Source organism: Ornithodoros turicata, chromosome 3, assembly GCF_037126465.1.
Source record: "Ornithodoros turicata isolate Travis chromosome 3, ASM3712646v1, whole genome shotgun sequence".
NCBI classification, from domain to species: domain Eukaryota; kingdom Metazoa; phylum Arthropoda; class Arachnida; order Ixodida; family Argasidae; genus Ornithodoros; species Ornithodoros turicata.
In genome coordinates this window covers 28433676-28455659 of record NC_088203.1, presented here as the reverse complement: position 1 = coordinate 28455659, position 21984 = coordinate 28433676, and the positions used below count along the sequence as shown (strand labels likewise).

The 21984-nt window shown below is 46.4% G+C and overlaps 1 protein-coding gene across 6 annotated transcripts in view; it reads left to right on the top strand.

The window, feature by feature from the left end:
• The window catches only part of LOC135388340 (uncharacterized), a 74141-nt gene that overhangs the window by 24227 nt on the left and 27930 nt on the right, over positions 1–21984 (top strand). For all 6 annotated transcript variants that reach the window (XM_064617840.1, XM_064617839.1, XM_064617837.1 and 3 more), the window contains 3 exons: positions 19262–19404; positions 19521–19665; positions 21438–21620. In XM_064617840.1, coding sequence (XP_064473910.1) covers positions 19262–19404; positions 19521–19665; positions 21438–21620 — 471 coding nt within the window. The remainder of the gene's footprint in view (positions 1–19261; positions 19405–19520; positions 19666–21437; positions 21621–21984) is intronic.

Sequence of the window (21984 nt, the reverse complement as noted above, 5' to 3'; positions counted from 1 at the left end):
GTACACATCGCAATATGAGGCAAATAGCTGTGCAGCCTATTTTCGTTTCCGTCGTCCTTTAAAAATCAACGGCTCAACCTTGTCCCCTAAAAAATACGTCATTGACTAGAGAAAAGCTAAGAGAACACGCCAGTACCAATCTTAAGATGATAGTTTAGAGCGCACACGTGTCTTGTGCGAACGAAAATCGCCCATAGACTTCTGAAGAAATAATTCCCCCTTAAAGTTGGTTATTATCACTGAAACATTCATCACGTCACCGACAAATGTTTGTAAAAAGAATTGAGCGTTCACTTCTGCCCGTATCCACCAGTCCCACTTAGCCACTGGTTTTGTGACGTCTGGTTTAAGTATCACGTGATCTCTCCGGCTCTGAAGCCGTTTTGACCACAACGCGTGCGCATTATTCACATTGTCACGAGATGGTTGAGGGGAGAGAGAAATTAGCAGACGACGGAAGAGCCGCAAAGAGGGAGACCCCCGTTTTTATATATATATATATTTTTTGTTATGAGGTTGATAAAGAAAAGTTCAGGCGGCGCTGGCTGGCGCTGCTACAGGTGGTTGCGGGATGGTGTGTGGGTGGCCGGCGGTTAAGCCTGCCTTTGTGTTTGTTAACATGATAGGTAAAACAATGTACAAAGAGCGCGTTTGCCATGTTATTGAAGAGGCAGGAGTATGTATTCTCGTGGAGGCGATCGTTGTACTTTTGTCAGTGTTCGGTCGTCGATTGTGGTTGCGTATAATAACTGCACCTCCATGGACCATCGCTTGTTTATCGTTTGTTGTGCGTCCTGTGTGGTGAATTGCAACGATCAAGATAGCCTTTCGATCGCTGGGGCATGTCAGCAGCGTGTTTTTCCGCTTTCAAGTCTGGTGTCATGTGCGCAGAGTGCGTGCAGGCGCATCATCACGGTAGGCTGCCTGTAAGTAAACAGCAATAACATTGATGCAAGGGTGGCCATATCCTGCATCGGACTCCCACAGGCATAACTTTTATAGTGTTATGGTTTCAAGAAATTGACGTGGTACTTTACAAGGTGTCACAAATCCTCAACGCGTTAAAGCATCGCCTTGCTGGCTGCGTTTGTTCGGGCGCACGGCTGAAAACGAACTGTGCAGTCCTGTTTACATCCGCGTCCTGTATGTGTGCGTGTTAGCGCTGTTTTCGTTATGTTACCTAGGGTGCCCCTGCCTGTGAGTTGTGTGGAAGTTGCCAGTGTCGTGACCTCCTGTCGTTCTATCAGTGCGGTGCTATGGTTAATTGTGACCTCCTTTATCTCCGTATCTCTGCATGTAACATTCTTGTACAAATCATCAAGCACTGAATTGATTTATTCTGTTCAGCTAACAAAGACTGTCAGTTTCTGGAACTTAATAGAATGGGAATGCACACACTTGTCCTACAGTCATATATTGAGCGCACTTGACATCACAGACGCCATATCTGCAAAAATAAAAGGGCACACTTTAGTGTCGTTACAATAAATCCGAGCCATTCAGAGTTTGTTGTTTATTGAGACCACATACAGAAAATACAAACAATCTTCTCTTTGCTGTTAAAATGGATGCTGTTAAAATATCTCATACAGAAGGTCTTATTTGTCTCAATAATGGTGTTTCAAGGGTGGAGCAAACATACAATGGACACAGGCAAACACATACAACAACAGCTGCAACATCAGCTACAAGCAAATCCGTGCTGTTCTTTGCATTGTGCTTGCTTGTTCAGAGTCATATATTATTGAGGAAACACTTACATACCTGCTTAGGGTCTTTTTCTGCGCTCATTCTTTATAAGCTCATCTCTTGACTTCATACTGGCATTGTAAACAATCTCACTTCCATTATCATTGTACCATTACATGCCAACTCCACCACCAATGCCTAAAAACTCCCCACAGCTGATGCCATTCTATAATATGCCAGCTGAGACTTTTCATTTAGACATTTTGTTCAGAAAGAATTTCTATGGTGATGCAGTTGCATTTACCACTTCAATCTGACACAGATAGCTCAACTTTGACAGTAAAATCACATGAGAGGCCCGTGTGACCTCTGCTTCTCCTGCTGCTCTGCTTCTGCTGCTCTGAGAACTGCCACTGTCCAATTGTGCAAATTAAGGTATTGCACGATTACATCACCAGCTCTATACAACGTTCTTGAGAATTTTCTTTTTTAGCTTTTAAGTCTTGCTATAGTTCTCTGACTGTTCCCAGTTTTCTACACTGTCCTGTATTGCAGACAACCTGAAATACAGATGGTAAAGCTCTGAAAAATTTGTGCATGTGCCCCATGCATTTGTGCACTGCGTAGTTACGCAGTTACAAACTGCACAGCTGTGTGCTGAGAGATTGTGTTATTTCTTGAGAAACAACACCGTGGAATTGCAAGCACTGGTCATTGTCTGCTAGCTTTCTGCATTGATATGTAGTGGACAGTAAGTGGAAGGCTGCAATGGACAAATGAATGCAATGCAAATAAGCTCATATAAAGAAAAGAATGAAACTTGAAATCAGATGCATCTTATCTACAATGTGCTGCTATTATTTTTTAGGAAATACAGGATTGTATATCTTTCTTCCACATTTTCTGTTATCTTTTGAGACACTTTGGCAGTTGTAACTTTGCAAAAGCCGACATATTCATTCAGCTGTGTCAGCACAAAGCTACACAACCAGACAGTATATTAGGGTAGTGAACGCGGTGTACTGCATCATCAAGGACAAAGTCTGGGAGCAGAAATGTGGGACATTGCTTAATATGCAGAAAAATAACAGATGTTTTTGCATGGCTGACCACTTAACTTCAATAGCCAGTGATGAACATGCGATGTCTTCAGCTGGTGTATTCTGGAAATTAATAGGTGACGTATGGGGAGGGGGGATGGTTTGCAAGTTAATAGCACCCAACACGAACAACAGTTTCACAGATTTGGGGCAAACACGTCTATGTTGGCACACATGAAGGGCATATAGTTATTTCAATGCACTTTATTGAACTTTATGTACCCATAAGGGTGCATTACAAAAAAATGTGGGAGGGGGCAGGGTTACAAAAGAAACAGAGGTAGAGGTAGTGCGAAACTCCTCTTTAGAAGAAAAGAAAAATTCTGCATACACAACCACAATATTCCTGAAGCAATTGTTTCTACTCCTACAATTACATGTTTTTCATGCATCTGGTGATGATGTGAAGGAAGGAAGCTTCAATCTTTCGAAATGTAAACGAGTGCCGTAGTGTCTTGCATTGTAACAGCATCTAGGCACTCTTTCCTGTGGGCTTTCGAGTGACAGATTCATACACACTAGAATCATTTGTAATGATGCTGATAACAACACCCTTAATTACATCAGAATTTTGTGACGGTAGTATGCCCATATTGTGTTCATCCTTCATTCACTGCTGTGCATTTAGGGGTGGAGTGTGAGTCAAGGCAGAGGTGAGCTAGTACGCAATGGGAGTACCTGTTCCTATCAGGTAATATACGGGACATGTCAAAATGGAAGAACCGTGGTCACTTAGCACGTACCTGTACTGGTGTAAGGAGAACGAAGTTGCAACATAATTGAAAGTACAGTGAAGCGAAGTGTATATTAGAAGTGGCCATTGGTTTGGTTCATGCAGTATTACTACAATTTCTACTACTCTATACTTATTGCTCGAACTAAGCTATTTAGAACACATTGAAGACAGACACAACAGAACGAAATTACAGGCATTTGGGCATTCATGATAAATAGAGGCATGGTTGCAATGTGGATGTGAATGCAGATGTATAGAATAAATCTTGTGACCTGATTACACAGGGGCGTGTTTTTCTATTCTTAAGATTTGCGCCGTACAGCATATGAGACTACACAACAAGTGCACAGATCACACCAGTGTAAAGCTGGAGTGTCGTTGACATCTGTGTCACCACCATGTCATGACATCAGTGTCATGACAGCTGTCAACAATGCATAGCAAGTGAGATTTGCCAGGGAATCTTGCAAAAAATTAGCATGCCTGTGTTTTCAGATCACATGATCTGTCATACATCTGCAGTCACATCATAATGATACCCATGATTTAGCATAGATGATACAAATGTCAATCTGCCACGTGGTGACTGTCCTCAGCATAGCTGCGTTTCAGACAGATCAATGTACTTGTGCTCCGCAGTACAAGGTGGAAAAACAGCATTACCAATAACAACAGGTCCCTGTGATCTACACATATTTCACGGTACTGGTAATTGTGTTACTGGTTCTCTTTGCATTGGCTCAGACACACCCTACATGTCCTTCCATCACAGTTCCCTTTTTCATGATCTCTATTTGTTCGTTATGTGTAACCGATAGCATTTCCGATATTCAGTCATTCTTCATGTCCAATGTACAGCAATAATTTCAACTGTTCATTGTTGGTACTTCCTGTGCAGTAAGAGTGTCAGCTAGTGGTTCTGCTTTTCATGCTAAACTGCCCAATAGAATTTCGCTCTGTTGCACTATCAATGCATTGGAGTTGTGTCTCCATGCACAATGTAGTAAATATTTCTTTTTTCCATAGCATGTGGCATGGGACAAACATCTGTACTTCACAACTAATAGTTGATATCCTTAATAATAATAATCCTTGTGGAACTGCATAACTAGTTTTATTGATTTAATGCAAAGAAACAACTCAAAAGCATGAGGTACAGGCACAGCTGTGCCCATAACAAATAATTTGGAAGAAAAGAAACAAAGTGTTGGGCATACACAGTGCTGCTTACACAATGAAGGGGAACACTGTGTGAATCATTGTCATGGGCTTGTATTGGCAGTAATCGCATCCCAGAAATATGTTGCTTTGATAAAGTCTGCAGCCACGTCACTTGTGTTTTGTCTCTTGCGGTGGCAGTCTACAAAGCCACATCTACTGTTAGCAGATGATAAATGTGAGCATAAAAGCAAGTAGCTGTCACCTTGAATATTTTCTAATATTACGGTACATCATCATTGCAGAAATGGTGGTTGTTGGCATATTTGCCCTCCCCTTCTGGTGTGGTGTGCTGGAAGCGGTAGAGCACACATTTTAGCTACACATGTACTTACATGTGCGTCCTTATAAAATTTTGAGACCTTCACTTGTCTGTGGATTTTCTCCTGAACCGTGAAGGTGAAACCTGCTCACAATTTTGCACGCAGCATCTGCACACACCTGACAGTGGTATCGACATCATGACTACATGGGCTGCTTGACACTCTAGTGTTGTGTTTATATGACCCCGTGAAGGCTCTCATTTGTCCATACAAATTCGTCGACACAAAACACTGCTCACAATATTTCCTTGTGCAGGATATTTCTACCTGTACTTTTATCGAATAACCAAGTCTGATATCCTAAAGACACACTTTTTTGTCAAAATTTCTCCCAGTCGACATATACAGCAGCACCCTGCATTGAAGCCGATAAGCATAGCCAGATCTCACCAGCACAAAATTGTGCCAAGAAACATGCTCATAGTGATTTCCAAAAAAACATTAGTGCTTTCATAATGACAGAACACAATAGTGCTTTCCTATGGGGCTTGCATCTTTCTGGGCAAACAAATCAAGCTTCCAAGGGGATCTAGAGCTTCCTCCATATGGTGCCCTTTCCAGAGTCAGATCTGAAATATTGTACCTTGTTCATGCACTGGGACATCCAACATATAACTCCAGATACCCTCTCAATGCTACTATTTTGGAATGTCACTCATAGCATTTCAAAGGCGAGCTACGTGCTTGATATTTGTGCCTTTACATGCTGGGTAACATGTACCATACTCCGCTGTATAGCTGTAAGGCACATGGAAGTATAACTGCTTCATGGAACCTCCCCTCCCTCTTGTGACCTCCGTTTAGTTTAGAAGACAAACATGATGGATGCATTTTGAACAGGAAACACTTAACAGTAACCTAGGAACACAAAGCTCGTTCACAAGTACCGGCGATCACTGTAGTGTGCAGCAAGTCGTTAAATGTATCAATCAGAACCAGTAACGGCAGCACAGTACGAACTATTGTTAGTGATGTATAACAGAGGCGCAAGGGGCTGTATTAAAAGTACCACGCACAATGAGCTTCGTTTTTGTTGCTGGGGGTAACAGCTGTTTGTGCACGACCTCCTGTCAGCTTTGGATCGGAAAGTGACTTGTGTCTAGCTGCCAATGTTGACATCACTAACTTTGACGATGTTGGTCCTAAATTAGGAGAGCGGATTTCAAAATTTCACTTCATACCGATCGTTAACTTTTAACTCACTGGCGGGTTTATTACTTCACTTACTTCGCTCACCTGTTCCTCACAACGTTCTTTTTGCTTAATTTGCGCAATTTCGACTTGAAAACTATTGAAAACTTGAAAAACAGCGTCCAGCAAAAACTATTTTTGGGTTGTTTCTCGAAAGGCTCATTCACAGCAGCTCCGCGGTAGACCGGCTTTAAACTACCCCCACCCCTAGTTTAAATCAGTCCTATGCAAATACATGGGAGTTAGACCATCGCTAGGTCGCCGGGTTTACGTCGTGTGAACGGCGAACGAAGTGAGACGTTGAGCGCAAATATTGATTGGAGTGCAACAACATTCGCCTTACAAACACTTCTAGTAGCTTTACAAGTCAAAACTTACCTGTATTTCGCCGAAAAATTTCTTGCGAAGCGTAGATTAGGCCTACGCGTTGTGCACACAAACTCCATGGAGGCAGCCATGGGCCTCACGGTAGCCGGGTTAGACCAGCGGGGTGGTTGTTCGTGATTGGCGGACGAAGTACTCACGTGATCAACTTAAACCAGACGTCCCTAAACCAGTGGCTAAGTGGGACTGGTGAATACGAGCATTCAAGTTTTACCAACTCTTGATCTTGGTTCAAAGTTAACCAGCGTTGGTGTAACGGGGTCTTAAACAGCTAATTTCCTGGCAGTCACGTTCGGGTGCTAGAGGTCGCATGATCCGGTGCGAGCGCCAGACTAGGGATTTTGCGAGCCTAGGCCCACATGGCTACTGATGGCTGAGTGGCCGACTTTCTGCGATTAAACTTAGAATTAAACTGTGATTGAACACGGTCCCTTTCAGGCACCACACGAAAAACTGAAGGAAAATTTCCAGACATCATGTAGGTCCCGTAGTGGAACGCATTTACAGCTGCCCCTCGTTACAGAATACCTTTAGGATAACGCAGAAGAGAGGTGACTAAAACGTCGAGCTTGGCTTGTTGATAATCCGTAGAGTACTAAGCAGACACGGCACATACCAGTAGCGTGAAACGCTATCAGGGGGCAGGGCAGGTTGTGTCATGAAGCCTTCTATTGGCCTTATTGACAAGGAGGAAATTTCTTTCGATGTTTCAAGCAGTTTCTACCACGAGTAAACGTTTGTTGTTAGATGCGCAAGGTACGTGTGTGGTCCCCTTGTGCGCTTTTAAAGGAGACAAGAAAGCACCTCAAACATTGCCATTTTTCTAAACCAATCTGTTAACCTGCCTATGAAAATGTACCCCGCGAAGTGATCCATTCAACGGATGCATAAATATCGCAGAATTTGAGTTTAAAAATCGCGCTCGTTCGCAACGGTAGCAATGCTCCAAACGAGCCCCTCAGGCGCTTGCGTCATTCTGACGTCACTACGGTATAGCCGGCTGGCTGGTTTGGAGAAACGCCGTCTGCTATTTTTGACTCGGAAGGACACCGTAAGCCGCAGGCTGGAAGAAGTGTTTTTCGCAGCTGTTTTGTTTGATTTATCGTATGCAGCAGTGGGTCCCAAACTTCGCCGCCCTGCGACCCACAAAAAATATAGACGACCGCGTCACGACTCCCCGGCCCCCGGCTTTCCCTCATCGCGATGCCGGACGTCTTCCGATCTCAGCGCGTGAAAGTTAGCAAAAACCATACACTGACATTTCAGTGGAACTACCTTCAGAGCAAGTTCCCTGGGCCAAAAAGTCTTGCACAACGGCATACTGCACAACTGCTTCGCTCGCTGCTTCGAGTGGTCGGAAGCCAAGTGAAGGAACTCCGGAGACGAACAGTCAAGTGCGAGTCGGACTCGTGTGTTTAATCGCAAAGAATCAATCCCAGAGAAAAACAAGAAACAAAAGGCACGCGCAGCCATCGGTGCAAACAGTGCGCGAGCTTCCCCTGGCAGTGACGATATCTCCGTTACTGCATTCCTCCCCCCTACTCTGGTTGGTAACGATGCGCTGGACGCCTGTTGCTGGTTGAGCGTCGCAACGTGTCACCACTCGTCGGAGGCGGAGTAGAGTCACTACATTCCCTTGGCTGTGAAGGAGCAGGACTTATCACCCCAGGTTTCCTGGTGTCTCCTTGCCCATAGTGCTACTTCCAAACGGGTTGACCGAGGTGAAACTTCGACTTACTCGGCTGACAGTCTATTAAGGGATGTTCCCTAGGGCAGGGCACCAGATTGTCCAAACGGGAACGAACTTCCCTTCCCAACAGCAACATAGCCGGTGTCTTGCCGCACTTGAGGGGTGTTCGGCGATAGCTATGCAGGATTCTTGCTAGTCGCGTTGACAATGGTCCCTTCACATTCTTCTTCAGTCCGGTTTTAATAGTACGCAACCCATTTGGCTGTGGGTTGTAGGGCGCCGACCGTAAGTGGACAACAGCGTTACGGCTCATGAATTCCTGGAAAGCTTCACTCACGAACTGCGGTCCGTTGTCGGAGACCAGTGTTCGCGGTATACTCCATCGACTGAACAGCGTCCGCAGTTTCTCAATCGTCCGAGCGCTTGACGTAATATTCATGGGGATAACTTCTATCCACTTGCTGTGCGAGTCCAGGGCTATCAGTAGCATGTGGCCCTCTATTGGCCCCGCAAAGTCAACGTGAACGCGACTCCAAGGCTGATTGGTAGCTGGCCAACTAGCTGGTGGTTGCGCCGGTGGCATAGCTGCCGCTTGTGCACAAGTTTTGCAAGTCTTTGCTACCAACACTATATGTCTGCGTCCAAACCCGGGTACCAGAACAACGCCCGCGCCAGGGATTTCATTGCTGATATTCCCTGATGCGTCTCATGCGAGAGTAGCAGCATTATTTTCCGCACAGCACGCGGCACAACGACTCGGTGACCCCAGTACAGAAGTCCGTGGCTAACAGTGAGTTCTTCCGGTTAAAATATGGACGAAGATCCTTGTCTTCCTTACGCAGAAATTTTGGCCAACCACCCTGGATCCAGAGCTGTACTCGAGTTAGCAATGAGTCGCTCCCAGTCATTTCAGCCAAGTGCTTGGCTGACACAAGGCCGCTATCCAGATGCTCGTTGAGCAGAACGTACTCCGCAACATGGTTGATTGAGCGTGTCTGGTCGTCCTCAGTCGAAGTAGATGGCTGGGCCAACCGGCTCAAAGCGTCCGCTGGAATATTTTTGTGTCCAGGCTTGTACTCCACGTCATATGAGTACGCGCCCAACAACACCCTAGTGAAAATGTATCTGAGAGGCCTCTCAGGATTTTTTAAGAGGTCTGAGAGGACCTTTTAAGAAATTCTGAGAGGTCTGAGAGGACCTCTCAAGCAGTCCTAAGAGGTCTGAGAGGACCTTCTACGAATTTCTGAGGGGTCTGAGAGGACCTCTCAAGCAGTCCTAAGAGGTCTGAGAGGACCTTTTAAGAAATCTTGAAAGGTCTGGTAGGACCCTTTAGCACTTCAGAAGGGTCTGAGAGGTCCTTTCAAGAAATCTTGAAAGGTCTGGTAGGACCTTTCAGGCAGCACCGAGGGGTCTGAGAGGACCTCTTAGAGAAAATCTGGAAGACATTCATGTAGCCCTGAGAGGTTTGGGGGGACCTCTCAGACAGCTTTGCGACAGTGCGTCGTGCAACACCTCCCAGAGCAAGTTGCTACGTGTTTTCCGCGCCGCGGAACATGCTACCTCGTCCGCTTTGGAAAATAGATAGCAAGATTTCACGTTGTTTGTGCATTATTCCTTCAAGGAACACGTGCCGTGATAACCTTGTATTGCCTTCCCCCCTTGAAGCTATTGTTCTTGCAATCCGTGCATTATTGCACTGCACGTAAGTGGAAGCGTTTCGGCCAGTCGCCAGCGGTTGAGTCAGTCTGTTTTGAAACGTTGAAGTGTGAGGACGTCGGCCGCGGATTGCGTTTTGTCTTCGGGATTGTAACTGTTTTTGAGGTATGTAGACGATGTCCCAAATATGCTTTTGTGATTGACAGCCATACCTCTTCACTTTAGGCTTTTACTACTGTTCGCAGACACGCATTATGAGCGCCGATAGGAAGATTACCAACCACGTAACGTTACCAACGGCGCTGGGTGCCAAACGGTGTGTTATATATTTCGATGCCTACACACTGACTTACACTGACATTTTGAAGTTGTATTTCTTACAGATGAATCGCGTACGAAGTGACAGGTGGTGAGAACACAAGGTGGTGAAAAACTAATCTCTCCAGTTAGTTGGTGGCTTACGCAAGCAAGGGAAACTAGACGGTGCATCGCAAGTCCCGAAGTATACGTAAAACAGATGAACTTGGTCACCGAGAAGCAGAGTTCCTCAAGAATATTTTTCATCGCCGCTGTACGGACATTGTGAATATGTGTCCCATGAGTTCACGCTTTGTGGAATACGACAGTACGTGTTGATGATGACTCGTACGCTTTCGTAGACATGTAAGTGCTAAATCTAGTTTCTGTTGGTGCAATTTACCGTTTCGTGTAGTTTCTTGCGAGCGATCCTTCAACAAATATTAGATATTCACAATTCTGTAAGACATTTGAAATAACTGTTACATAATCAGATAGCAGTGTGCATGCCTTGAGTGTATCTGTACAATCGAAGGAACTCAATATATGTGGAGTTTTGTGACATGTACTTGTCTGTATCTATGTCTGGTGTATCATAGCACTGTATGATTATACCACTCCGACGACAGGTGCAGCGTAGACGGCGAAATTGAACATTGATGTTCCGATGTCAGATCTGGGCATTAGCTTCTGAGAGGTCCTGTCAATCTGAGAGGTCCCCTCAACCTGAGAGGTCAGCCTGAGAGGTCCACCAGCCTGAGAGGACCTCTCAGCCTGAGAGGTCCTCTCAACCTGAGAGGTCAGCCTGAGAGGTCCACAGGCCTGAGAGGACCTCTCAGCCTGAGAGGTCCTCTCAGTCCCATAACATATTAGACCTGAGAGGCCTCTTAGATACATTTTCACTAGGGCAAAGCCCACCGCTGGATACGCGCTGCTGCCGTAACTGGACAGGTTTAGTCGGGTGAAAGAGTCCAACCAGCGGTTTGTGGTCTATTACCAGTCTAAATTTATGTCCAAGCAGGTACTGGCGAAATTTCGTGACGCCGTAAACTAGGGCAAGGGCCTCCTGTTCGAGTTGCGAGTGATTACGCTCTGCTTCGGGTAGCGTACGGGAACGAAATCCAATCGGACGGTCGATTCCGTCGATCCGCTGTGACAGCACTGCCCCAATGCCGCTTTGGGATGCATCACATTGCTCTTCAGTCCGGTTTTAATAGTATGCACAGCCCGCTGGGCCAACCCATTTGAATGTGGGTGGTAGGGCGCCCATCGTAGGTGGGCTACACCGTTACGGCTCATGAATTCCTGGAAAGCTTCACTCACGAACTGCGGTCCGTTGTCGGAGGCCAGTGTTAGCGGTATACCCCATAGACTGAACAGCGTCCGCAGTTCCTCAATCGTCCGGGCGCTTGACGTAATATTCATGGGGATAACCTCTATCCACTTGCTGTGCGCTAGTCCACGGCTATCAGTAGCATGTGTCCCTCTATTGGCCCGGCAAAGTCAACGTGAACGCAACTCCAAGGCTCATTGGGAGCTGGCCAACTAGCTGGTGGTTGCGCCGGTGGCATAGACGTCGCTTGTGTACAAGTGTTGCAAGTCTTTGCTACCAACTCGATGTCTGCGTCCAAACCCGGGTAGGAGAACAACGCCCGCGCAGCCATCGGTGTCAACAGTGCGCGAGCTTCCGCTGGCAGTGACGATATCTCCGTTACTGCACAAAGGAAACCCCAGCTTCCGCGATGTCACCGCTGAAAGAAGCTCCCGATTGGTTAACGGAGACTTAGCCCTCAAAATAGCGCTAGAAAAGTTGAGGATGGCTCTACTTCGACAACCGCTGTTTTGTAGCGGTTCGCACACTCTAAAATCGGTACCTTATAACGTATCTTATATCGAGCTGTACCTGGTAAATATCAGGTACATCAGTGTTTTTCCGCCGTTGCTTTAAGAGGTACTGGGCTAGACAAATGATTTCGCTTTGTATATGTATGAGGTACAAGCATATTTATGGGGTACACGGTCAGTTTATGAGATACCGTGACTTGTACCGTATCAAGCAGTACCTCGTGCGCAAAATCGTATTGTGCTTTCCGCAGCTTTTAGCACTCCTTGCGTTCAAGTAACGCCCCAAAGGGTTCGATGCAGTCAGATAATGCATGTACATCGCACGGACTCGGAGATAAAGATTAGCTGTTGATTTACAGCTGTGATTGTTTCATTCACGGCAGATGATTAAACGTTTCCTGTCTACGTCGTCAGCTAGAGAGCTTTAACTGTGGTACTTTTGTTTAAATTGTCTGCGTTTGTTTGAAGTATATTACGAACACAGGCTAGACAGTGAGCAAGGAATATGCCGTTCTGTATGTGTGATCTTTATTGCTGATTGGGTGTGTTCGTGAAGGAGGCAGGTTTTCTTTTGGCCAACATGAAAACTAAGAGAAAAAGAACATTCCGGAACAGATAAGCCACACCTTCCAGCAGTTTCATGAGGTCAGGCGGGTCAGTTTATCCTGGTTTTTTGTTTATCTTGCCTGATATCTAGCGAATCGAACCTTTGATACCTACGCAAGAAACATGCGTTATAAGTACAGCCGCGTCCGCGAGTGAAGGTTATTTGTGATCAGGAAGCCGCCGTCTTCGCACCGTTAAGTGAGCGGTTAAGGGACGTGGAAAGGCCGGGAAGGTGTACCTGCTCATGGTAAGTTGCTCTTTAACGTTGTTCATTTTCGCTACAACCACGTGCATGCCGTTTCCCAAAACATGCATGTGTAGGGTGAGCGTAGTGAACGGTAGCTTGCCAGAGGACGTATGCGATTGTATTGAGGGTTGTAAGAACCTAAAAGCGTTCCACGTCAGTGTACTAGTTCAGGCTTGACTACTGCTGAAGGTTATCGTCACAGTTGTAGCGCTGAAATATGGATTCGATGTAGATACAGTGGCGCGTACACTTGCCTTAACCAGCGGAGCGCGTGTCATCGGGCGCTGATAGACAGCTGGAAACGAGATTGGGTGATCCACTATCCCGTTGAATGAAGGATCGGTACGCACAACGGAGATGTCGAAAGGCGAACTCATCCGCTGTGCGTACCGACCCTCCCTTCAAGGGGATAGTGGATCATCCCAACCTCCTTCCAGCTGCCTATCAGCGCCCGATGATACGCGCTCCGCTGGTTAAGACAAGTCTGCGCGCCAATGTACCTGCCGTCAGTCAATTAACGAACACTACTACCCCATGGCATGGCCACCTGCAATGGATTCTTTCGGATCCTGCTCCTCCGGGTAAGGAATAAAATTATAATTCTATACTGGAGCGAAATCTGATCGCCTTGATACATTGTTTTGATGGAAAGTCAGGCACCAAGAGTAGCCAGTCGGGAAAACACCTATGGGTCAGAATGACGTCTTCACTTAACGGCGTGATGTAGTTTGTCATGTCAGTAATGTAGTTTGTCAACACTAATTATTCATACGATCGAAATTAATCAAGCGAAGTGATCGGTTTTGCTGTGCTGTTACTGCTCAAGCCGACAGTGCAGTTTTATCTCTAATACCTAAACTTCATTTGTTTCCGAGCTGATGCTGGAATTCGACGTCAGATTCCGCAAAAGCTTTGATCAAGCAATTGTGGAGATGACCAACATCCTGGCAGCTTTTTCAACCATGAAGGAAAAAGAATCGCCGACGTTCGTCGATGTGGACGTATTCTTACGTCCAAAAAAATTCGAAGTATGACCTGATATCAACGGTATGTGGACTGCTTCCTTTGTTTGAGACAATCCTTTTGGAAGGCACAAACACAAACTAATTGCAGCGTTCCTCTCCAGATCGTTCCCGAAGAGGTAGTCTCTCCGTGACCGAAACTCTTTCGAGCAGGAGAGCCTTGTTTGGTGTAGTGACGGAGAGGCTGTGCAGCTGGAACCGTCCGGCATGCTTGAGTTTGCGCTGCTCTGCTGCTTGACAGTTTACTACGTAAAAAACGTGACATACCCAGCTGCTTTTGGCCAGTTGTTAGGCCTCCTGCAAATATATGTTGTGGGTGACAACGAATTCTTGAAGCCGTACAGAAAGCCACGGCTTTAGGAGCTGCTGAAATCGCTGAAGGTCAAATAAAGAGCGGTTCAGTATTTGGATCGCCTTTTGTCTTTGTCCCCCATGTGCTTGGTCACCTTCGCGTATGTTACAGATGCACACTTCGGCGAGTGTGTATTACCACTACTGATACCAAAGCGTAAACGCACAATACATGATGCGCGTCGTGCATTCTGCTGTGCGTGCGATACGTCACGTACGGATTATGTCACCACGAGCATGTTCCTCTCCGTTGTGTGTGGACTGTATACTTCTTGGACAACTGTACCCCTTAGACGGGCGTACCTGTTAGACGACAGTACCTCTTAGAGGAATGTACCTTTTAGATGGGCGTACCTGTTAGACGACATTACCTCTTAGACGACAGTACCTCTTAGACGACAGTACCTCTTAGACGACAGTACCTCTTAGACGGCAGTACCTCTTAGACGGGCGTACCTCTTAGACGAGCGTACCTCTTAGACGAGCGTACCTCTTAGACGGGCGTACCTCTTAGACGGGCGTACCTCTTAGACGGGCGTACCTCTTAGACGGGCGTACCTCTTAGACGGGCGTACCTCTTAGACGGGCGTACCTCTTAGACGGGCGTACCTCTTAGACGGGCGTACCTCTTAGACGGGCGTACCTGTTAGACGGCTGTACCTCTAAAATGGCTCTACCTGTTAGACGGCTGTACCTTTTATACGGGGGTACCTGTTAAACGGCAGTACCTTAAAAGGGCTGCACCTCTTAGGCGATTTCGTACCGCATAAAATAAAGGGTATGTTTTTGCAAAAATGTACATTATAAAAGGGTTTCTTAAGAGGTACAGATTTTAGAGTGCAGAGGAGGAAACCTAGCACTGTTTTATAGCGCACCTAGCGCTGTGTGGCGAGTTGCTATATATGAGAACTGGCCTTTAATTCCCCGAGAACGCAGGGCGGTCGAACGTTTACGAACATTGCAGTGGTGAATCTCCACAAACCTTACGAAAGGAAATACACAAGAACTGTGAATACAGAGGAACTTCGCCGATATGAATGCCGTGATGTTACGCCAGCTGAGCTATCCGACACCTTCCCTTCACCGGGCAGCATTCTCAGAGACGTTTCCGTGGAGTCTGAGAAAAGCGGACAAAGGAGGACACACAGGCGCTGTTGCATCCTAACGGTGTGATCGTTTGTTCAGCCCTTGTCAGCGACGTTGTACGTCATATTTCGAGCGACTGCAGTACAGACGCGTAAGAAATTAATCAACTTGGATGTTGTTTCTAATAGCGTTTTGGTTATAATACGTCGACCACACACTACCCTCTGCCAGCTCCGCCGTCAACAATGACGTCCGCACCCGACCGGCTACCCACACGACACCGAAAATCTAGACCTGCCACACCGAACAACGTGCGGGTCCCGCGGGCCGTGCAGGACTCTACTTCCAAGTCCATTAACCTCAAGATTCTATATCGGCGTGTTGTGCGCAGTTCATGTGCGCTTTCTCAATTCTACATCTTCCTGAAGGAAAGCACTCGAAAATTCGCAGTGTAACCACATTGGTAAAATAGTGACTGCAAAATTCTTACCTTTTATTTTGTTTTTGTTGGTGTTTTTTATGCTATGATTTATTCATTCATTTCACTGTTACATGTGAAAAGAAGGCGAGTCCCGCTACACTTGGAGTAACAGGAAATATTACTTTATAATTTCCTCAAACGGTGTAACATTCCACTTAAATAAAGACAGCAACGAAAAAAAAAAAACAAATGAAAAGAAACGAAACCTCAAACGGTTTACAACACCGTCGCTGCGTGCTTATCACATTGCACAATGAATAACGCACGACCTGAGAAAGCACAGAGCGTCGAGGGTGGTGTTCCCGAGTTCGGAGGGAACTTTTGTGTAAATACTTGCTGCCCAACTGAAGGTCCGTTCAGCTACTGCGCTAGCAGAAACGACAGTCAGCAAATATCTGTACGCACGTGTATAGGCAGCGGTCCTGTGCCACCTCCAGTCATAAAAAGTTCAATTTCCTTACGAAGGAGTGAGTCCGTGCCTGATGGCCTAGAGGTGTTTTATGTTCCTGTCATATTTGCTCTCACGAAATCTCCGGAATTTCCGGGACTTCGGGACGTCGAAAATTGGCCGGGATCCCGGATTTTGGGATTTGGGATATCCCGATTGACAACACTGTGCTCCACCCTGTTTTCTAAGAGTGTAGTATGTGCTGCACTATGCAACCTACGAATGCCACTTACAGCAGAACATACTCTGTTTGCACACGTTACACCACATTGTGTTCATAACGATGACTTTTTTGTTTTTTCTTTTTCATTCTATTTGTGAATATATGTTTGATTCATGTGCTTCGTTCATGACGTGAGTCGTTTGTGCTCTGCGCTTCTCTCATGCAGCATTCCTCTGTGCTCATGCACACCTTATTGGCACTTTCTTGGTTCTTTCCACTGTCTCTGTGCGACATATCTCAACAATCGTATCTTCAGGGCACTGCACTTGCTGTTCAGCAGCTTCCGGGGATGAATTTGTGTCCTCACTGCTAATAAGGCTTGTAAACAAGACCGTGTTTGGAGCAAGTTAAGTTATGAAACATCAGAAAAGCATAGCTGTCACTGCGCTGTTTTTGTAATTTGAGCTCGATTGCATTACCTTGGTTGCCTGTAGAAATTCATTTAGCTGGCCATCAGCACATAGTTCTTGTACAGCCAGTGATCAAGGTGTCGTCTCTCGTTTTCTCTTTCCTGGTTGTGGCTATCTGTGGAATGAGGGCTGCCTGCAGGAAGGTCGGTGCCCAGACTTAGTGCTTTTATTTTGGCTAATTAAAGTAAAAAGTAAAGCTACTGATAAAAAAGGAAAGGACGTGTAGAACAGCACAAAAACCAATTTTGTACGTGGTGTTTAATCTATATTTATATGTTATGTAGTGCACTTACACTATAAGAAAAAAAAAGGAGTAAAATGGGGAGTAATTAAAACTTCTAGTCCCCTAGATTGCATTTACTCCCGATTTTAGTCCCCCGATCCCGACATTTACTCCCTAGGACTGCAAATTGTCACTGAACGTCACAAATGATATTTTGAATGCAATAGACTACGTAAATATGTGCTCTTGGTCAGTTTGATGGCGTAAGCTGTATAACTCAGCCAACTTAGCAATTTTCCACCCACACAATGTAAGAAACAGTTAGCGCTTCTTTCGTCGCAAATTGTGCCCTATGTCTGTCGCAAGATTTTATATCACTCGATATATCACGGTTTGCTTCAAAGTATTTTCATTCATGCACACGAGTTATGTAGCTGGGCCTGTTATAGAACAGAGCTTGAAATGCAGTCTCCACACTGTGACATTCATTTACTCCCGTGCATTTATTCCCGAAAAGGACTGTTTTTGTGGCAATGCATTTAGTCCCCAAAAGGAGTAAAAGTAAAGTAAAAAGCAAAGAGTAAAAGTAAAAGTGCTTGCTTCCCAAGGAAGCAAGCACCAGAGAGACAGAGCGGCTTGCCGGCAGAGAAAGTGCCGGGGTTGTCGAGGTAGCTTGCCGTTCTTGGCCGCACTCAAGTGGGCATCGTCACGACTATAGCCAAAAAAAAGGAAAGTGGGAGAGGGGAGTTGAGGACTTCAAAGTGCCGGCAGCGAGTGTACCTCCTCATTTTCCACCAATTAGCAACCACCAACAGCACCCCCACAAACAGCACCACCTACCACCAACAGCACATCCAAAAGCAACAATAGTAGTATCCAACAGCAGCATATCCTGCGATATGCTGTGCTCTTTATTAAATACGCCTCCGGGCCTCAAGAGCACATAGAGCAGCGGCGGGCTGGGACCGGGCCTGAGCATAGAAACAGTCGGGCCCAGGCTGGAAATCTATAGAAGACGTCGGACCCAGGCCGGGTGCGGGCCGTAGTAGCCGAGCCTGGGCCGGGCACGGGCCTGAAAATTCGGCCCGTGCAGTGCTCTAGTACATGCACACCGAGAGACTCAAATGTTTCCCATGCAACACTTACCCTGCCATGCAGGCGCAATGCGCGTTGGGAATTGTTCCATCGTTCTGCACCGAGGTCCAGAAATAGTAAAGCTTGGACCGTGTTTGACTAGCTTCTACTGTACTCGCCAATAAGGTAACACCATAGCCACCAGTTCCCGCTTTGAAGGTACAAATGTGCCTTACATTTCCACTTATAAACAAGTTGTAGCTGTCATGCACTTTGTAGGTTTTGAACCGGATAGCTACAAGCCACAACCCGGATGAACCGAACACAAAGCCGTAAGCACTTCACGGAGAGGCGGTCGAAAACGAACAACCGGAAGCGCGCGTGGGGCAGCCAATCACCAGTGGCGTCGGTTTGTTTGAAACAAAGAAAGGGTGAACACCGGTCGCGTTCTACAGCGGCCTGTGCTCTCCACTCCTATCTGCAGACGCCGTACATACTCTTCGTGGCCGCCACATAGCGTGTGATACCTGTACTTGTACCCCGCACGGCTGCCATCTTTTTTCTTTTTGTTTTACAAGGACGCAACTTTAGTCAACGACACAGCGTGGCTCCTGACGTCTTTTCATGTGCTCTCCGATTTGCTGCTGCGCCAACCAATGGAGCGCTAAGTCGGAAGTCAGGACCAACACCGTCCTTGACAAACAGGTTCCCTCATACAGCTATCGCTGTAAAATAGTTTCAGCTATCGCTGCAATTATTCAGTAGCTAACAACCCACAACTTCAATAAGCAGTTTTTACACCGGTTAAGAAGTACTCACTGCCTATCTCTGGCTAATCGTGTATATGCCATCATTACCTTGTCCACCCACATGCACTGTAACCTATCGCAATATCGTATCGTGTTCTGACTCCCGCACATTATATCGATATTGAAAACCAACAATATTTCTATCTGTTTAGACCTTGCACGGCATACCAGGATCGCCCTCCCCCCAAGCAGGCCAAGATACCCTCGACGCTATAATGATAGGTGTTTCCCCATTACGTTCTGCTGTAAAGACGTGTGGTCAGATTTTGAGGGACCACGTTCTTCGGCTCGTCAGGTAAGCTGAGTTTATTAGGAGAAGGTGAAAGTAAATCATCTCCCAGACATCTTTTCTTACGACATCAACGAAATGACATAAGGACATGTGCAATCTTTGAACCTTTCTCCACACAGAAAACTGAATCCGTACGCGGTATTGTTTAGAAGCACATACATGGCGCCACCGGATTGCATCCAACCAGCCTGCACGCCGCCTATCTGCAAGCTCCCTGGGATGTCGTTCTGGAACGGTAGCGAGATCGATGACCAGCCATCTATGGTACGTCCTGCGACAATAAAGGGTTTTAGTAGACCGTTTTTGCATCTCCGATATGATACCCGGTACGTCGTTGGTCTGATGGCGCATTCGCGACGTTATCTGCTTGCGTATCGTGGGTACGAATCTCCTCGAGTAATAGCGCACGGCGTCTGACTATAGCATATCGAAGAGGTCATGCGAGTTGCGGGGTTCCGCGAGAAGAAGACTATAGGGCGTCAACGCGAGAAGCAAGATGGAGGCGCGGACTCCTCAACAGCGTGGCTTCAGGGTTCGCGGTTCGGAATTTGCTATGTGGGAACACTATGACATTAATTAACCGTACCGTCTGCTTCCACAGTGTAGTAAAACGTCAACAGTGGCAGATAACGATATCATTCGAGATTATGGTTGGCTAGGAGCGTGCTATGCGGTGAAGTTCATTTTTAAGTGTACCGTGATATCGTTTCGAATTATCGTATCACGTAGAGTAAGCAAAGACGTTCCAAAAGCCGCCTGTCAAAACTGAAGAATACGAAACTGTCACGCAACAAAAAATATCAATTTAGTTAGACGTTTCGTCTCCTATGCAGGATACATCATCAGTGCAAAGTTAGGTTACGAGAATGAGGGGCAACCAAACCAGTCCTGCTATTTAGGGCTTTGCCGTGGCTGGAGTAGAGTCCAGGAAGTGGGCCTCGGTTGGCACTGCATGGTGTTGGCCCCCTTTCGCAGGATTTGAGGACGATTCTCGTTGTTCACGTGCCAGGGTGACCACGCCTTTGTAACCGAACACGTGTGCCGTTGTCCAGCAGTGGTCCACGAGCTCAGTGTTTGACCTAGTTCCGTTGGTCGCGCTTTCCACGTCTCGTCTGTGTTTTTTATTCCGCGTATCGCGTTTCCTGCGTGTCTCGCCCACGTACGTGGCGTCACAGTCCAGACAACTAAGCCTATAGATGACACCGCTTTGGCTACCCGGTGGTGCGGAATCTTTGGGCATAGAGATGATGTGCCGAAGTTTCATGTAGGGTTTGAAAGAAGTCTTTATCCCCAATGGTAGTAGAGCGCGCCGCGTGCGGTCAGAAAGCCCTCTGACGTACGGAATTGAGACGGCCCCATTGTGTGTAGAAGGATGTTGCAAACTGGTTTACTAAAACTCACTATTAACGCTCCAATGAAAAAGACATCTGCCTTACACTAATACGCTGTGATGTCTCAAGTGTGAAGAGAGTGTCACAGCTAAGTTCTGATGTTTAACCCTGAGAACGGACAGCAGAGCTCCCGTTCATTTCTACTGGGACGCAGCAGACTTAGGCATTAGTACGGCAGCTAAACGAAAAATTGCTTGTGCCATTTTTTGAATACAATTCTATGTCGAAGCATATGTGGCCGATATTACCAAACCAGTTGAAGTGAAACTGGGCTGTACATCTCGTACCAGAATGCCAGCTAGAGTAGAGTAATACGGATTGAACCGTCCAAGGCGACCTATGCATAGATTGCCTGAAAGTGCAAAAAAAAAAAAGGAAGAAGAAAAGAGTAGGATGAAAAAAAGATTCGGATGGCTACATGATGTGCAAGAGTAGAACCACAGCTGTACCTACTTCGGTTACATTTTTGGTTCACCCAGTATGTTAGCCCTGTAAGAACTGAAATTGAGCCCAAGGCAGTTCCCCACTGGTGGCTCGATTAGACGGGGCAGTACGGTACCTACTCGTATCCTCATAGTCTCGATGTCTGCAAATCCTCAGATATCATACCGAAAGATTACACGGAAGCGTTCTTTCTCAACGCAGGTGGATGCGCTGGAATTCAAGGGTAGCGTCTTATTGCCGTCAAGCACGCTACCTATGCTTTCATTCAGCCCACGAGGGCGCTTCATACGGATGCCGCAGTGCTTCACATGTAAGTGGAGTGACGTAGCCCAAAGGAACATACCCAAGTGCACGGCAACCTACAGCGTGGGAACTGCTCCTTATGTGAGTTTTGCAGTTAGAACGGGACTACGTGTAATCAACACAAATGTACACAGCACCGTATAGTTTTAGGGTCTCTCTGCTGTTTCTATATGGGGCCTAATGCTGCTTCCTTTCATTTCTCGCACCACCATGGCCGTTTGAAACCATATTTGTCCCGTGGTTAAACCATTTGTGCTTCGTACACCCATGCATTCCGTTTTCATCGTTTCCGGTTTGGTGCCAAAACGACATCCGGTTTCACGGCAAACACGCTCTGCGCCAACCATTGTGCCGATCGATACAGTTATCGCTCCTGATTTCAGGAGAGAGGGTTGTATACGCCTTTTTGTGGCATGTCAAATCGCCACGAAAAGGCGTACGCATC